Genomic DNA, 17,793 nt, shown 5'->3' with positions numbered 1-17,793 from the left:
TTCTCCACCGTGATCTCCTCACCTTACAGTTCCCGGGTAAATAATGAGTGCTTTTGTTTCTCCAGGCCACGGAATGAATTATCCCGGGTCTCCAAAAAGAACATTTTTCTTCTGTTTAAGAAGCTCTGCTCCTTCCGTTACCGCAGGGATCTACTGAGACTCTCCTATGGTGAGGCCAAGAAAGCTGCCCGTGACTACGAGATTGCCAAGAACTACTTCAAAAAAAGCCTGAAGGATATGGGCTATGGGAACTGGATTAGCAAACCCCAGGAGGAAAAGAACTTTTATCTCTGCCCAGTATAGTATGCTCCAGTGACAGATGGATTGGGGTGTGGCATGCTAGGGTGAGAGAGAGGTAGGCTGTAGCATTCCTCCTCACATGGTCAGGGGATTTTTTTTTCTCCTTTTTTTTTTTTTTAAGCCATAGTTGGTGATACTGAAAACTTTGGGTTCCCATTTATCCTACTTTGGGATTGCTAGGCAAGGTCTGGCCAGGCCCCCCTTTTCTTCCCCAAGTGAAGAGACAGAGACCTAAGAAGTTATCTTTTCTTTCTACCCAAAACGTACATAGTCACCGAGCACCTGCGGTCCATTTCCTCTTAAAAGTTTTGTTTTGATTTTTTGCCATCTCCTTTCCCTTTGTGTTTGCTACACTGACCTCTTGTGGTCTTGATTAGGTTTCAGTCAACTCTGGATCATGTCAGGGACTGATGATTTCATTCGTGGATTACGCAGATCCCGCTACTTCCCCTTCTCCTCTTCTGAGATTCTTTCCTTGTGATCAGAATTTCTCCGTTTCCCCCTCAGAGGGTAAAGAGATGAACTTAAAGGATTTGGTGAAACATTTGCAAGGGGAGGAGTTTAAAACTGCAGTTACCAGTGCATGCAAGTGTGGCTGGAACCTGCAGGTAATGCCCAGCCATCTTCCCATCTTGCACTTTAGTCAGCCGCAGGGCAGGCAAGACAAGGAGGGCTGCTTCCAAAGTGCATCCCTTCCCCCAGCAGCAGGGAAGCCTAGAACCAGCCAGACTGAGTTAAGGGAGTTGCCTGAGCAGTAGCTGAGGTTTCACCCTGCAGGGTGACACAGACCACTTCCTAGGGAGCACAGGCATTCCTTAGAATATTGCCAAGCTTCCAGCTGCCTCTTCCCCTAAAGCATTCCTAGGAATTTGCCCTGCCAGTGCTGGGTGTACACCCTAGTCAACTGGTAGGAAAAAATCCAGGACAAATCCTAGAGTGTATAAAATCATCTCTGCTCAGATAATCATGACTTAGCGAGAATAAGGGCAAAAAATCACGTTGGCTCACATCACTGTTCCACCCGGCATAATCTCGCGTGACAATGATACCAAGGGAATTTGACTAAGTCCTATGTAAATTAGGAGCATTTAAAAGAATGCCATAGATGTTGATTCTTAACTGCTACAGATAACCTATAATTGAGCAGATTTAAAATTCAAGCATACTTTTCCATTTATCCAAGTGCTTTCGTTTTCCAGATGGCTTCAGAAGTAGGTTCGTGGGCAGGGTGCAGACCTGATCTTTACAGGGCTGACAGAGAAAGCAGTAGCGAAAGGGCAGGTCATCTTCAGATTCTGTGAGGTGGACTCCTTTGTCTACACCTCCACGGAACATTGACTCTTGACTCGTGTGGTCAGAGCCGTTGGCCTCTCTGTGGAGTCTGGTTCTCTGGCTCCTGTGCATTCTTTGAATAGTCACTTGTAAAAATTGTCAATGGTTGAAGCTGTTTCCTTTACCCACATTGAAGAGACTTTGTTGGCTTTTAGAGTGTTGGTCATGACTCCAGGAGCAGAGTGGGGAAGAGCTCAAGCATAGACTTGGGTGCCATGATGATGGCTGTGGGCCAGTTCTGATTCTACGTTTACGTGTCCCTTGGTAACGGTCAGCTAGGCACACTCAGGAGGACTACCGAGGCTCTGCCACCTTCAGGACCTGAGCCTGCCTCTCTCCTTAGATGACAGACCTTCATCTGGGAACGTGCTGAGCCAGCGCCCTCAGTTGATTTCCCTGCAAACTGCTGACTAGGTCACCCCCTGTTCAATGGTAGAGACATTCACATCTTCGCTTTTATTCTATACCCTCTGTACTTCTGACCAAAAATTGACCAAAATAAGAAAATGCAGGTTTTAAAAATAGACTAAGGATGTCTTTGCAGAAGTCCAAAGCATCCCAAGGAAGTGGTAGGGAAATGACACCTGTCTCCTGGAGTGGAAGAGGCCTGCTCCCTGGCTCTGAGTCTGCCGGGGGCGCAGGAAATCAGTCTTGGCATCCACATGCAGGGCAGAGAAGTCTGTGGTTCTCAGCATTGGAAGGACTGAGTCCTCCAAACGTTTGGCCTCCGGTCCGTCTTGGGCATTAGATTCTCCAGCAGAGTTCTGACCAGCCGCCTCTTCTTTAACTGGGAACACGGGCTCTCACAAGATCAGAACCCCCACTCACCCCCAAGATCTTATCTAGCAAGCCTGTAGTATTCCGTTTCTGTTGTAGGAAGGCAGCAAGGCATCCCTGAATTCCACGCGTCTGCTGGACATGAGCCGTGTCTGGTCACGCAGCCCCGCGCCCCCTTGCCCCTCTGAGTCACACAGGACGGAGGAGGCAGCGCTTCTGCCCACTGTTAGCTTCACTTTTTTGTCCAGTCGTTTGTTTTAAATAAGCAGCACCCATCCCCACTCTTTCTTTTTAATGAGTTTTGTAGTTGATTTGTCTGAACTGTGGCTACCGTGCATTCCTTGAATAGTCACTTGTAAAAATTATCAGTGCTTCAAGCTATTTCCTTTACTCACGTTAAAGGGACTTCGCTGGTTTTTTGGAGTCTTAGTTGTGACTCCAAGAGCAGAGTCAGGAAGAGCCCAAGAGCACAGACTTGGGTGCCGTGATAATGGCCGCAGTCCAGTTTATGATTCCGCTTTTATGTGTCCCTTGATAACAGCAAATACCAATATACATTCCTCATAAATAAAAAAAAAAAAAAAGAAGAATCTGAATTCTTAGAAAGTTTCAAGTCCTGGTTTCTTTGGGGAGGTGAAAATGGGAACAGAGGGACCTGGCCCTGGGGTTTCTGATAACAGCATCAGTGGTATCTGACATGAACCTGCCAGGGACAAGGCCGTCCCTCAGTCTTTGGAAAGGAGCCGTTTCGAAGAACCTCCCTTGGTGGGTAAGTGTGTGTCTGGGCAGGGGTGGGGTTCATCAGGCACCTTTTGATTACTTCCCCAGAGAGCCCACTATTAAATATCTTGTCCAACGGGACTTGAGATGCAGGATGTCAAGGCCCAGAGGAGAAAAACACCCCTTGAGACGGGGTTAGCAATTACGTACACGATGCCGGCTCTCCTTCAGGGGCATTTTTCTAGCTCCCCAAACCCCACTACCCGCAGCTGTTTAGCTTCCAGGAATGTAGGTATTTGGAGTAAAGTTGCAGCCGGGACCAGGGCAGGCTTGGCTGCAGTCAGGAGATACACCGTTTTCATTTTACATCATAGGTGACATCCAAAATATCTCTCCTTGAATTTGAAAGAGAATGTACCTTTTCACATTGAAACTTCCTTCAGAATTTCTAGAAGAGTCATCCTAGACCTTTTAAAAATATCATACCAGAGGACCTAAAGCACTTTGAGGCTAAGTCCCAATGAAACCTGCCTCATCCATTACACAGAAGGAACAACTGAGGCCAGAAGGTCCAGTGACATGTGGGCATATTTCTTAAGGACCAGAACACACCACAGGTGTCATTCATCATGTGCTGAAATACATTGCTGGGTGAGCTGAACAGCTTTTTTTTTGTTTTGTTTTCTCGAGACCGAGTCTCACTCTTGTCGCCTAGGCTTGTTGCCCAGGCTAGAGTGCAGTGGTGCAATCTTGGCTCACTGCAACCTCTGCCTCCCAGGTTCAAGCGATTCTCCTGCCTCAGCCTCCCAAATAGCTGGGATTACAGGCACCCGCCACCAAGCCTGGCTATTATTTTGTATACCATGTTGGCCAGGCGGGTCTCGTACTTCTGACCTCAGGTGATCTACCCGTCTCAGCCTCCCACAGTGCTGGGATTACAGGCATGAGCCACAGTACCGGCCAACAGTTATAAATTGCAAGACTGAGGGCTGTTGTCTCTGCCTGCTGTGATGTAGCAGGACTCTCAAGTGCCTCTGTCCTCTGTTCTCAGACAGCTCCCAGTTCCAGATGGAGGGAAATGTGGTGCTAGGTCTTTTAGAAAGTGGATGGTTTCCTTAAAGCCTGAGGCAAGTGCCCAGCTACCCTGTCTCCAGAGGGAACAACACTGTCCTCCCACGACTCTCCCTGAGTGGGCTGGGAAGTAGGGCTGCCCTGTGGGAGCGCAAGAGGGATTTTTTTCTTCAGCTCATTTCAGTTGCTGTCCACCTGCATTTCATTTAGGGGGCTCACAATTTAATCCTGTTTCCAGGATGTGAGCCCAGATCTGCACATCTGGCCTTATGCAAACTGCAGCCTTGACTTCCCAGAGCACAGGGGCTATGAGAGGAAACCCCAGCCATCCCTGCCTCCAGGAGACTGGTCCTCACCTCCGCCCCGTCCTTTACAAAGGACTCCCCAGGGGCCGTTTCTGGACTCTGCCTGCTCCAGGCCCGGTCATTTGGCCATTTCTTTTCCATCTGATGAGTGGATTTGTAAAGCAGCAAATCACAGTAACTCAACAGACTTTTGTCACCACTCACCTTTTCTTTGGATTCTTGTAATGTCTTTAACCTCTCCCAAATCCAGCTTCCCCAGCATTCTCCCTTTTTCCTGTATTTGCCAACACTGGCCCATGAGGGCTCTTCCCCAACCCCCAAATATAACAGAGTGACAAGACAACTTTGGAAACAACTTTCTTTACGAGAATCTTGAGTTCCTAATGAGTGCAACCTGGAGTGGACTAGACCAGTGCAAATACTCCAGGAGTGCAGACGGGAGGCCAAGGGCAGTGTGGGAAAGATTAGGGCACTGAGGGTGGCTGAGGGAGTGTCTAATAATTCCTAGACCTACAGTCCCTTAGGAACCGCGTGGCTATCACACTGACCGCCTGGACCTGTTGGGATGAAGACTAAAAGGTGGCTGTTTGTCCTCTGTCTAGTCAAGGTCGGTGGGTGGGAGTCTGGCCAGCACTGGTTGGGCTGAGAGGGATGCTACAACACCCACCTCACTGTGCCTGGAAACAGGGACAGCGGGAACCGGCTCTGCTCTGGCTTGGGGAGTGATTCAGAGAAGGCCCTGAATGCCCCTCACTTTCCTCCCGAGGAGCTCTTCTGCCTGCCTCAGCAGCTACAGCAAAAGTGTGGACTTTGGGGTTCAGGCCTGGCATTTGGGGTTCAGGCCCAGCACTACTCACTAGCTGTCATTTGGTCTCTCTGAGCTGCAATTCTGTTGAGCACATGCTGAGGACCTGGCGCAGGGCAGACCCTTAGTAACGGAAGCTAATACTGGGATACAAACAGCCCAAGGCCACCACATCACCCAAAGAGCCCTCCCTGTTTCCTCTTCCTCCGGCTTCAGGACCATTAGGAGGAAACGGACTTGCCCTTCCTCTGCCATAGCCTTCCTCAGCAGAACACAGCACCCGGGGCTGCTGTGTCTTGTTTGCTTTTGAATTTTCAATAACTTGGTACCAGCTGTTCTAGTATTTCTACCTCGCTGCCAGGAAGCTGCCTTCCTCCCACTGCAGCACCGCCTGTCAAAAGCAGAGAGCCTGTGCATGCCTTCTTTTCAGACAAAAATAGTTCTCAGATCACCTGTGGCCTTGCCGTCTGTGATGGAGATAACCCCATCGTTTCCTCACTTCCCACTCCCAAACCCTCGCTGCGGGTTTCCATCCAGTCTCTCTGCCTCCTCCTCCAGATCTGGAGCTTCCTCCAGTCCTTGCCCAATGCTGGGCACCCGATTCTCTGCAGATATAGCCCCACCACAGAAAGGAGGCATAGAAGCTTCCTTGACATCAAGAGGACACAGGACCCAAGAGTGGAAGAGACTGTGGTTCCCCCAAAGCACTTGAGGGTTCACACCGTCTCAACACGTGGTAACACCTTGCCTGGGCAGTGGAGCCCCTTTTCCTTCACCTCTGCCCTCACCTCTTATTGTGATGGTCCCTAAAGGGCTGCATACAGAGATGGAAGGTATGACACTGCCCAGGTAATCCTTTCGTATACACTGACCCCTTTCTTGCTGAAGACCTCAGCTAGCTCTGTCATCTTCATTGTGTAGATGCAGGACAGCGGTTCTTATAAGAGTTCAAACAGCAGACAACCTCCAGGCCTCAGTCTCCTTGTGCGTTAACTGGGTCATGGAGAGGAGCTGGGCAAGCTGCCCTCTGCCATCCCCTCTAGCACCATTTGGTGACTTAACTTGGACAACAGCCACGTATGGGAACTATTAAAAGCAAGTACAGCCACAGCAGCAGCTGCTGGGGCCTCCAGGTAGCCCAAGCCCTGGGAGAGCCAAGAGAGAGGCCTCAGGCCGACATCCTACCCTTCAGAGGGAGGCTCCTTTCCTGTTGCTGTTTCTGGTTCCAAGATGCTTTCTCCAGGACCATGGGTTTGAGGAGGGTTCAGGTATAATACAAGCAACTCCCAATCTGCTCTAGAAGAGGGGAAGTTTCCATGGTGCAGACACTCTCCCTGCTACCAAGAAAAGATGTCCGTGAGCCTGTCCTGGCAGAAGGGGAAATGCACTGAGGCCTGTCTCCTGCAGCTGCTGGCTTCCTGTCGCAATGATGTCCTTCCACAGCCAGTAACTGACTAGAGCCCGGGGTCCCTGAGCACATAGGGAGGCTCTGTGTCAGGAAGTGCTGACCCAAAAGGGAGGCAGGGCCAAGGTAAGGATTCAGCCCAGGAATGGAATGAAACTGCTGAGGGGGGCTCCAGAGAGAAGCCTGCCCACCCACTGGATTCCCTCGGGCGTTCCCTGTAATGTTCCTCTCAGCTCCCCCAGTTCTTCCTGATAAGGGAGACTTGGTTTCCTCGGGGAAGAGAGAGGGGAAGAGTGGGCCTGGAAGGGAGGCTGGCACGACAGTCGGGTGACCCCATTCTCACCAGCTCCAGCTGCCTCTCAGACTCAGCATTCGTGAAGCATCTACTCTGCCAGGTACAGCGCTGGGCTTTTCACAAGCACTGCCTCGTCCTCACAGCAACCTCACGAAGAGGGCATTGCCACCCACGTTGTACAGGTGAGGTGAAGGGACTTGCTCAAGCTGGCTCACGTGAGTTACTAGCAGAGCCGGGACTTGAATCCAGACTCTGGGGTCCCTGTCCCATGCTCTATGCCTGTGCTGTCTCCTCCACCTCTGCCATGCCTAGAGGAGCAGGAGTCCCAGCTGGGATCTGGGGACAAAATGGCTTGTGTCAGGTCAGGCCCCTCAGGTGTACTTGGCAGGCTGATCCCTCTGTAACTCACCATCTGCTGGCCCAGCATTGAGCCCAGGCTGGGACCACAAGCAAACAGGAGATCCCTTAAGAGGTCTGTTCCCTGGGCTATCCGGCCAAGTGGCCTCCAGCTGGCCTCTGGGAGCAGAGTCAGGGTACAGCTTCCAGGGACACACAGGACAGGAAGCTGAGGCTGTGCTTTCTGAGGAGTCACTGGCAGCAGCAGCCCTGTCCTTTCCAGGTTCTGCTTCAAAGCTGCTCAGGTTTGGTTGGGAGGGGGAAGAGGAAGAGTGACAGCCAGAAGGATGGAACCACGGACAGGACAGGGTGGAGCGGCCCCGTTGTAGCAGAGTTCCAGCCGTTCGCCTCAGCTCTGCTGTGGTCAAAGGCTGGGTCGGCTTAAAGCTAACATCCTTCGTTCATTTCCTTCGAGTAATCAGTCAGTTCAAAGTGGGGAAAAAACAGAGCACTCGACAGATGGATCTCAGGGCAGGGAGGAAGGGCCAGAGACCCACCTGGGCTTGCCTCACCGTGTGGGTCTGTTTCTTCATCTGCGACATGGCTCATGTTGGAATCCATGGCTGTACAAAGTTCTTCCAGTTCCAAAAGCCCATGAATTTGCACTTCACACAGAATTCAAGTATTTCGACCTGAGACTCCAAGCAGGTCACTCAAAGATTCCGAACTCAGAAGCTCCCCTAATACTCAGCCTTACCCAGCACACCTTGAGCCTGAGAAGAAAGGAAGGAGAGGGAAGTCTAGAAGGTGCAGAATTACTCAGTGGGTAAAGAGGATCTGGGGAAGGTCTCTGGACCCCTTAGAAGCAAGGGGCTGTGGGACTGAGCTGGAAGCCTCCCCCAGGGGTCTGTGACCGCGGGGCTAGGCTAAACCCACTGGGCAGGAACCGCTGACCACTGTGGGGCCCACCCAGTCCAGCTGCTGTCCACTCAAGCAGCAGTAGGTGTCAGGTCACACAAGGGCCTCTCTCCTCTTCCCCTCCCTTCCGAGCTACCATTGTGTCAGGCCAGCCTGGTGCAGTCTGAGCGCCTGCTCTTCACCCCTCGTCCTATGCTGCTCTTCTCCCAAGACTTGGAGGCAGCAGACGATCCTGGCCCCTTGCCCATCACTCCTCAGGCTGGATGGCTCTGCCATCTCTGTCTTCTGCTTCTCAGCAGGCTTGTTCCCCCGTCAACACTGTTGCCTGGGCTGGTACAAGAAGAGAGAGCAGCCGAAACAGAAAGCAGCTGGTCCAGCCTCCAGGTTGGAGCTGCTGTGTGTGGATGGAGGTGCGGGGGAGGAGGGGCTCCAGATGAAGCAGAAGGATGGATCTGTGGCGGCAGCGCCCCTCTTCCTGGTAGCTCACTCGTCCGTCCTCCACCCAACCCCACTGTGCAACAGAGCGTGGCGGGGTGAGGGAGCACAGAGACGAGGAAGGCCTCACTTGGAGCTGGGGGCTGAGTGATCTGAGTGGAGGAAGGTGGTGCTGGTGTAGTTCTGGAAGAGAGGCTGCAGGAACATGCCAATGGTGCCAAAGACACAGACAAAGACAAAGATCCAGAGGAAGAGGCGGTCGATCACCATGGCGACGTACTTCCAGTCCTCACTCACCTGGATGGAGGAGACGGAGGAGGCCCAGGTCACATGATGCAGGACGGGAGGCAAACGAGTATAAGCAGGTCCCACCGCACAGACGCACACCCCACTCCTCTCCCACGGCGATCCCAGAATGGCCTTGCTAAAGCATGGCTCTGATCTTAGCAAAAGCCTCCAGTGGCCCTCCCACTGCCTTCAGGGCCCATCCAAACTCCCAAGTCTGGAATCGAGACCCACCAGTGACAAATACGAGCCTATCTCCTCCTCCTCCCACCCCATAACATGGCCTTACCAAACCCCAGTGTGACCTCCCAGGCCTCTGTGCCTTTGGGTTTCCTCTGTGTCTGGAAATCCTGAGCTCCCTTTCTCTACCTGGTACACTCCTACATATCCTTCAAAGCCCAAATCAAACATCACCTTCTCTGAGGGCTGCCTCGACCCCCAGATCAGCATGAACCGCTGTCCGCTCTGCGCTCCCTCTGCACTGTGTACACATCTCCGTCACAGTATTTTTACTGTACTGCATTGTTTCCATTTGTAAGCCTGTGCCCCTACTAAGCTACAGGCTCCCAAACAAGGACCCTGATTCATCTTTTTAATCTCAACATCTGGAACACAGAGTGTCAAGTAGATGGCTGCTGACTTAGTGAGTAAATGGCTGCCTCAGCAGGCCTGGCTCCTTTTATGATCACACACTGAGCCCCATCCAACCACACCACAGTCCCCAGAGGGTAAGGACCGGGTCCCAGATGTGAACACATCAGTCAAAAAGATAATCCTGTCTGTGGGACTGAGAGCCAGTCACACAGCTTGCTCAAAGGGCCAGCGTCTCCTCAGAGCTGCTCCTCTCCAGCCTGAGTCTGGGCCTTTATGCACGTGTTTATCTGGAGCCCAGCCAGCTCAGGGGGTGGAGAGACAGCTACTGAGCATCTTTATTTAGTCAGCAGCTGAAGAGCCCATTCGTGAGGCAACTGTGCCTGTTATATACCTGGCACCATGCTACACACTGGGGATGCAAATGAGCAACAGACACGCATCCAGTGGTTTACAGTCTACTGAGGGAGGCGGAGCAAAAATAAGCGCAAATTTTAAAATTACACACTGGGAAACGAAGCACCATGATGACGAAGAGGAGGCGCTATCATTTGGAGTGTGGCCTGGGAAAGCCTTTTTAAGGAGGTGATATTTAAGCTAAGGTCTGATGAGTGAGAGGGAACCAGCTGCGTGAGGAAAAAGTTGAAGAAAGAAACAATCAGACAAACCCGAAAGGAGAGACATTCAGCTGACCTGGACCCTTTAAAACCGTTTACGCCATGACAGACAAAGTGGAGGAACTGCTCCTGATAGAATGAAACTAGAGACACGAAACTAGAGACACGACAACTAAATGTAATTCGAGATCCTGGATGAGGATGCGGGTCGGGGGTGATGCTACAATGGGACAATTGGAAAAATTCAAATGTGGAATGTATATGAGATAAAGATATTGACGCTAAACTTTCTGAAGTCGATCACCGGACCTGGGTTATGCAAGAAAGTGTCCCTGTTCTTAGAAGAGACACACTGAATTATTTGGGATAAAGGGTCACAGTATCTGCAACTTAAATAGTAGAGTGCAAGTTAATAATAGTAATAATTTTTTAAAAGAAGAAAAGCAGGGCATCCCAAGCAGAGGGACCCATACGTGCGAAGGTCCTGAGGCCACAAAAGAGCTTAGGCTTGCTTAAGACAAGATAAGCCAGTGACCTGAGCAAGGAGGGAAAGGCACGAGCTGAGAGGGAGATGGTGTCATTTGGATGCAGGAGCATAGGAGCTGAGTCAGGGAGACTATTAGGAGACTCTTCTGTCCTAGACCAGGCAAGAGCAGATGATGTCCTAGCACCAGGGTTAGCATCGAGATGCTGAAAAAGGATGAAGCTGAGGTTATGACAGGACAGGACTTCTGATGACTTGGACAGAGAAGGTGAGAAAGCACAGGGTCAAGGACCACTCCGGGTTTTCGGTGTGAACCACTGAGTGAAGAGTGATGCCGTGTACTAAAAGCTGGTGGAGGAGCAAGTTGGTGGTGAGGATGTAGATCAAGCACTCGGTTTTGAACATGTTGAGTTTGAGGTGCCTGTGAAGCATCCAAGTAGGTCACCGCATCCTCAGCACCCAGCTCGGTAAATGCACAATACATGCGTGACTGCAGCAGGAGAGGCGGAGGCAGTAACGGCAGCCTGCTGAGTCCCTGCATCTCCCACTTGTCCTCAGCTGGCTCTAAGGTTCCTGCCCCATCTCCTCCAGTGTTTGCCCACCTCTTCTTCCATCCAGACTGTATGATGCTCCCTGGCCCAAGCTTCAGCTCCAACTGATCTGCTGTCCAGAGAAACAGATCTCTGAAGCCCACACCGCAGTGCCCTTCCTCATCCCCCAGCTGGAATATCAGCTATCCCAGAGGAAACCTGGCCAGTCACCATGGCAACAGCTGAGCCTCAGCCTGGAACCAGCCAGGTAGCCAGAAACTGACCACAGGGTGGGGCCAGCCCCCGCCCAAAGTAGGGGGGATGTCAACCTATCATATCTCTCCCCAACTCTTGGCTCAGTCTCAAGGAAGCTCTCAGGGAACCCTGTAGAAGAAGCCAAAATCCGGGTGTGCAGAAAGCCTGGGGAAGGGGCCAAAGAGCCCTCTCCTGCACCCACCCTATCTCCATAAATATTTCAGAAGGCCATCGCCCGGGACACAGAAGAGCGGGGATATTGATTTGGGACTCCAACCTTTCCACCACAAGCAGGCTCCTGGACTCCCTAACCCCTCCACCGACACCACCCCTCCCCCAAAACACACACACACTCCTACTGTCCTCAATTTTGCCCCCTCCTGCCCGTGGGGTGCACAGGACTCATCTCCACTTGCGCTAAGAATTGCAGGTTAACAACGTGGATGTGGGCATGCAAGCAGCACGGAGGGACTCTCGGGGTCACGGCCACAGGCTGGCTGCCAACCCTAAAGGGCCTCCTCGTGTTTCAGGCCTCCCTGCCCGTATAAGGATGCCCCAGTTCAGGCATTTTGCCCTGGATGCTAGCCCTCAGGGAGCCGCAAGGTCATCCTCTACCGACTACAATTTAGGCCGTGCCATCTCCCGGAAGCCAACCCAGAAGGGCCCTAGCCAGCGCCCAGGCTCACGACACAGGCCTAACTCACATTTCCCCCTCCTGCACTCCTTCTAGCTCTGCATGGCTACGGAACGCGGCTGCTTTCCAGATACCCGGGCCCTGGCAGACCAGGTATCTCACGCCCAGGGGCCCAGCCCGTGGCACTCACGCTCTGGTCGTTGTCCTCGCTCCGCATGTGGTCCGCGATGAAGCGCACGCCGTCCACCGCCTCCTGGAGGCCACAGCCACACGGCCCTCTGGAGCGCCCCGGGTCCGCCACCGGTGCAGGCTCAGCCCCGAAGGCCCCGGCCAAGCCCTGCACCGACGCGCGGTTGACGAAGCACGTGCAGGAGTCGGCCCCGGGGGCTTCGCGGAAGAAGAGGGCTCCAGCGCCCTCGCGCTCACGCTGGCGTCGCCGCAGGCGCAGGCGCTGGCGGGCGCAATGGTGGCGCGGCTGCTGCATGAAGAGCAGTGCGGGCAGCTTCTCCAGGAAGACGACCTTCACCCAGGGTGCCATGGTGTGCGTGGTGGGCGAGCGGTGGTGCACGTTGAGCACGCACACGCTGGTGACGATGGAGAAGGTGACAAGCACCATGGTGAACATGAGGTACTTGCCGACGAGCGGCACGTCGAGGGAGGTGGGCGGCACGATCTTGGAGATGAGCAGCAGGAAGACGGTGAGCGCCAGCAGCACGGAGATGCACAGTGTCATCTTCTCGCCGCAGTCGGACGGCAGGTAGAAGACGAGGATGGCCAGCGAGGTGATGAGCACGCAGGGGATGATGAGGTTGATGGTGTAGAAGAGCGGCTTGCGGCGAATGATGAAGTCATACGTGATGTCCACGTACGTGGAGTCGTCGGGGTTCTCGTTGCGCCGGCCCGGCAGCGCCACGATGTCCCACTCGCCACTAGGCGTGAAGTCGTCCAGGCTGGCCACATCACTCTTGAGCACGAGGTCGATCTCCGTGCGGTCATAGGTCCACGAACGGAACTTCATGGTGCAGTTCTGCTGGTCAAATGGGAAGTGCTTTACTTCAATCTTGCATGCGCTCTTGTAGATGGCAGGTGGCAGCCAGAAGATGCTGCCGTCATAGGAGACCACGGCATTGGAATAGAAGGACACCTCGTACATGCCGTCAGCACTGCCAAGGGATGGGCACAGTCAGTCCTGGTCTAAGCGTTCCTTCCTCCACACCTATCAACCCAGCTCCTAGTGAGAGGAGAGCAAAACCAAAGGGAGACGAGGGGAGGGGAAACCCAGGTCTGAGAGTAACCATCCAGGAGTATAGAGAGGTGGAGCAGGAATTGAGCAAGAAGGGGATATGGGGGAGGAGAGAGTTGGTGACCACAAGAAGCGTCCTGGTCAGAAGGCCCATGTGACCCCTCACAGGTAGTAGGGGGTGGTGGGTGGAGGGAGGGGACACATCTGCTACTTGTCACACATCGTATAAGCTGGTTGATCCTCATGAGGGTTGAGAAGTTGGGGGAGACAGGGAGGCCAGAGTGAGGAGCTCCAAGCAATGGAAGGGGACAGGGCATGGTCCCATCAGTTGAGGAAGGTGGCTTTGTACCTTAGAGATGAGAGGGACTATTGCAGGAGGCAGGATAGAACCTGGAGGATAAACTGGGACCTTAAAGTTTTTTGGTCCTTTCCAGGCTTCCAGGAAAGCTGTTCCTGAATCAGTGGAGGCACTAGGGGCTGTCAATACTTCTCTGTATCCCTACCACATTACCAGGTACATACTGGGAGTCCTAACTGGCTGGGAGCGGGCTGGTCATGGCCCAGGTCACCTTGGCTGTCCACACAGTACCTCACTGGTCTGCGTCTGTCTGTCTAGGTAGTGACTGCTTATCTGTCTATTATAAGTCCCTTCCCTCCCACAGCATAAGTGAATTTCTCTTATTTTTCCCATAACCCCTTCCCTCCCTGAACCCTCCAGTGGTCTTCCCCAACCTTCCCATTACTCCTACTTGTTGTACAGGACCACATCTGGGAGCCAGATGTGTTTGGAAGGGAGCCGAACTTTCTTCATATTGTCAAACTCCTCAGGCTTCCAGGTGAGGCGATAATCTTCCCATTCCTAGGAAATGAGAGAGGGAGGCAGTACCAATTTCTGCCCTGGGAGGGGCTCAAGATTAAGGAAACTGACAGGAGGGGATCCATATGGTTTGAGGGAGCTTTTAAAAGCCAGGCTCTTCCCACAGTGACTTTTCTGCCCATCAAGTGTGGCTCATACGGTACTTCCTCATTTAATTTGCACAGCTAGGCCAAGGTACTGTATAAGAATTTACGTTTACAAATGAGAAAAGGAATCTTGGAGAGTTTAACATGTTTAAGGTCACACAGCTGGTGAGTGCCAAGATTCAAATCCAATTATTTAGGACTCCAAACTCTATACCTTTCTGCCTCCTTTGAGGAGATTAAGAAAGAAGCACATGGGGAAAAAGGAGGAAAGAGAAGGCAGGGATGTGGGTAGAAGAGAGCACTTACGCTTACCTGGGTCAGCCAGACATTGGTGGTCATGATCTGCTCCCGCTCATGCTGCAGAGAGGAAGAGAGGCTGCCGAGAAAGCCCCTCAGCCTGTGGGCTCACTGCCACCACCCAGGGTCCCTCTCACACCTCCCCAAGCTTGGAAACACCAGAGGAGGAAGCACACAAATGTTAACACATGTTGTCGGGGCTTCAGTAGCTGGGCAGAGACTCTGGCACCCCCACTCACCACACTGATGAGCTGGGCCAGTGACACCATGAGCTGTACTGTCACCAGCTCAGAGCCATTGGTGGCTGGGCGGATAAGCTTGTTGTAGCGGGAAGGATCAAGGAGATGCTCCACCAGCCGCTCCTCTGTGTCGGTACCCCACACCCCTGGGCAGGGAAAGGCAGGACAAAAGTAAGTAGGCAAGGAGGGTCCACCCAGCATCCCACCCTCCCCAGGCAAGTGGGACAATCCAGGCCCAACCAGTATCTCCCTACATCCCTAAGGATACTGCAAAATGCTTAGATTAACCTCAGGAAGGCCCCAGATTAACATCTTCATAGAAAAGCCCCTCTCTGAAACTACTGACCAAGGAGTCCAGACAATCCCACAGACTAAGAACCTGCTCTGCAAGGATTCGTGGAGACCTGCTCTTCTCCCAGGGTCTCAGAGGGCAGTTTGACATTTCTGCTTCCATGGCTTCCCCAGCAAATACCTATGACTCAAGGGAGGTTTGGCAGGGCAGTGAAGGGGAACAGTTATTTGTCCCAGTTATTTGTGTCCCACCACACATACCCTTTCTTCTACTGATTGAGGAGAAAGGGTGTGTATGGTGGGACACAACTGTTCCCGTTCACCATTTATGTGTGCAAATGACATTATGTGCCTCACATAATGACACGTGACTGTGGTTACAACACCATCCTTCCCTCTCCCTAAAGGCACTGGGTTGGAGTGGAATAGCTGGGCTGCCGAAGCTGTGGGTCAGGCATATATCTAGCCCCAGGTTTCACACACACAGCAGCCCACTCCCAGAGATGGCCTGTAGGTGTGGAAAGCTCAATCGGTTGTGCATTCCCTTTGCACAACCCTCCACATACTCCATCCCCCTCTGCAACTCTGCAGGAACACACCCCTCCCCACTCCCTCAGAGAATTCCTTCCTAGTCTTCAGCCTCGCAGAGCTTCTTCCCTTCCAAGCCTCCTGTCCCACCCTACAAGAGGGTTGAAAAGTTCGTTCCGTTCTCTCCCCTTCTCAGCCCCTGTGGGGTGACCAGAATCTGGAGCCCAATGTGGGGGATGGGAAACTATGGGGAGCCTAGGGAGGGGTGCTGGACCTCGTACCTTTCTTGAGATAATGCTTCACAAGAAGTCAGATGGCATCTTAGCACCCTCAGAGCCGGCCCATCTGCCAGCCCAGAAAGCCTGGGGAGATCCCCTGCCTCCTTGCTCTCGGTGCCTGCACCCTCTCTACCACCGCTGGCCAGGTTTCCATCTCTTGCTTGCTTCACTTACTCCTTCGGGTATGTTCTCGTCCCAGTCCAGTCTCCCAGGTGCTCTCTGCAGCCCTAGGTGCTCTCTGCAGCCCTGGGAGCTCTCCCCAAACCCCCAGCAGACTCCCCCACCTCTAGGGAATTCCTCCTTCCACCTTCCGGCCTGGCAGGGGTGAGTCAGAACGCGGCGAGTCTTGGGCCGTTGGTTGGGGTAGGAGAACCTGGCCAGTGCTGGTCTTTCCCTTACCTGAGCACAGTTGGAGGAGGCCGAAGCCGAGGAGCAGCGCCACGGGGCCGCAGCGCCGGGCCATGCCGCGGGCATAGCTCTCTGCCTCGCCTACACCGGCTGGAGCGCGCCGCGGGCAGGAGGGCCGCGGGCGGGGCGCTGTCCGTGGTGCTGAAGCCGCGCCCGCCTGGAGCTGGGCCCAGGTGGTGCCGACCGCCGCGGCGGTTCCTGGGGCTCAGGGAGCCGGCTGCGAGGAGAAAGCAGCTTCTCGTCTATCCCAGTCTGAGAAGGCGGAGGCTTTTCCGGCTGCTCTTCCAGGGAATACAATTGGGACGGTGAGGGGGAGGAGTCTGCGCCCCGGAGGCGGAAACGCTGGGTCCCAGAAAAAAAAGGGGGGTCCCTGGGTGGGATAGTCTTCGATTGGTTCTTCCCGGGTAGGGTGTGCGTCAGGTAGAAGGGCTATCCCTCCACGGGACGGTGGAGGAGTTCCGAAGCCCTGAAGTTGGGTCAGGACCTGGAGCGGGGTCGGAGAAGGGGCGGGGGGCCCGAGGTGGCGTGGGGGAAGAAGCAGCAGGAGTAAGACAAGTAGGTCAGGGCCTACTTACTACTGAGGGCCAGAGGGCCAGAACGAGAGGCGGGAGACAGGAGGCGTTTCCGGGGTTGCTGCCCTCCTTTTTTCTCTTACCAAACCCAAATAATCCTGCTCCCCAGGTAGGCTGAGGATACAGCAGAGAAAAAGCATTTAGGCTCTTAGCGAAAGAGATAGGGGGCTGTGGGTTTGCTATTTTTAAGAAAGCAAACGACTCCGGAGTCTTGGAACAGTCCCCTCACTTGTCCCCTTCTCTATCTCCCTAAAGTCCCTAAAAGGCTAAGCTTCCTGCCCTCCCACTGAGGGTCTACCTCAGGAGGTCTAGACTTGCCTGCAAAGAAGGTAACCTTGAGGGTAAGAGTGGAAAGAAAAGCAGCCCCTGTCCATTGGCCTTCCTCACCCCCTTTCTCTTGACTCAAGCTGTTGGCTTCTGTGTGACTATCAGGGAGCACTCACAGAGGCCTGACCAAGAGGGAAGCTAACACAAAGGAGACCAAAGATGAGAACCCTGAACTCTTAACCCCTTTGTTGTTTTTCTATTTCTTTTTCTTTTTTCTTTTTCCTGAGACGGAGTCTCACTCTGTCATTCAGGCTGGAGTGCAGTGGTGCGATCTCGGCTCACTGCAACCTCTGCCTCCCAGGTTCAAGCGATTCTCCTGCCTCAGCCTCCCAAGTAGCTGGGACCTCAGGCACCCGCCACCACACCCAGCTAATTTTTTGTATTTTTAGTAGAGATGGGGTTTTACCATGTTAGCCAGGATGGCCTTGATCTCCTGACTTCGTGATCCACCCTCTGCCCGCCTCAGCCTCCCAAAGTGCTGGGATTACAGGCATGAGCCACAGTGCCTTGCTATTGTCACTTTCAACCAAAAGATTCCCGACTAAAGCAGAT

At 53.3% G+C, this 17,793-nt stretch overlaps 2 protein-coding genes across 5 annotated transcripts in view; one reads left to right on the top strand and one right to left on the bottom strand.

The window, feature by feature from the left end:
- ADAR (adenosine deaminase RNA specific) overlaps window positions 1-1,735 on the top strand; it is a 46,985-nt gene extending 45,250 nt beyond the window's left edge. For all 3 annotated transcript variants that reach the window (XM_012476285.2, XM_012476284.3, XM_012476286.2), the window contains exon 15: window positions 66-1,735. In XM_012476285.2, coding sequence (XP_012331708.2) covers window positions 66-303 — 238 coding nt within the window. In that variant the 3' untranslated portion in view covers window positions 304-1,735. The remainder of the gene's footprint in view (window positions 1-65) is intronic.
- CHRNB2 (cholinergic receptor nicotinic beta 2 subunit) lies at window positions 607-16,397 on the bottom strand. Of its 2 annotated transcripts, XR_001111337.3 has the most exons (7): window positions 16,334-16,397; window positions 14,838-14,983; window positions 14,614-14,658; window positions 14,088-14,197; window positions 12,286-13,258; window positions 8,401-8,996; window positions 607-8,119 (listed from the first exon to the last, which is right to left on the bottom strand). XR_001111337.3 is itself a non-coding variant. In XM_012476304.3 (6 exons), the coding sequence occupies exons 1-6, from the start codon at window positions 16,395-16,397 to the stop codon at window positions 8,826-8,828; spliced, it is 1,509 nt and encodes a 502-aa protein (XP_012331727.2). In that variant the 3' UTR covers window positions 607-8,825. The 2 variants fall into 2 exon arrangements, 1 of the variants encoding a protein (XP_012331727.2); XM_012476304.3 differs by having other exon boundaries at window positions 607-8,996.
- Between the last annotated feature and the right edge of the window lie 1,396 nt (window positions 16,398-17,793).

This window comes from Aotus nancymaae, unplaced genomic scaffold (genome assembly GCF_030222135.1).
Source record: "Aotus nancymaae isolate 86718 unplaced genomic scaffold, 86718_ANA_hifiasm-v0.15.2.pri h1tg000108l, whole genome shotgun sequence".
Taxonomy (NCBI): Eukaryota; Metazoa; Chordata; class Mammalia; order Primates; family Aotidae; genus Aotus; species Aotus nancymaae.
The sequence above is the reverse complement of the archived record's forward strand: the minus strand, read 5'-3'. Positions and strand labels throughout refer to the sequence as shown.

What these genes read in the sequence shown, in the direction of transcription:
- CHRNB2 (XM_012476304.3), bottom strand. Translation starts at nt 16,397, where the DNA reads ATGGCCCGGCGCTGCGGCCCCGTGGCGCTGCTCCTCGGCTTCGGCCTC. An exon ending in CCTCCTCCAACTGTGCTCAG is followed by an intron (nt 14,984 to 16,333) that starts GTAAGGGAAAGA and finishes TTCCCTGCCCAG; the next exon opens with GGGTGTGGGGTACCGACACA. An exon ending in CCAATGTCTGGCTGACCCAG is followed by an intron (nt 14,198 to 14,613) that starts GTAAGCGTAAGT and finishes CTCATTTCCTAG; the next exon opens with GAATGGGAAGATTATCGCCT.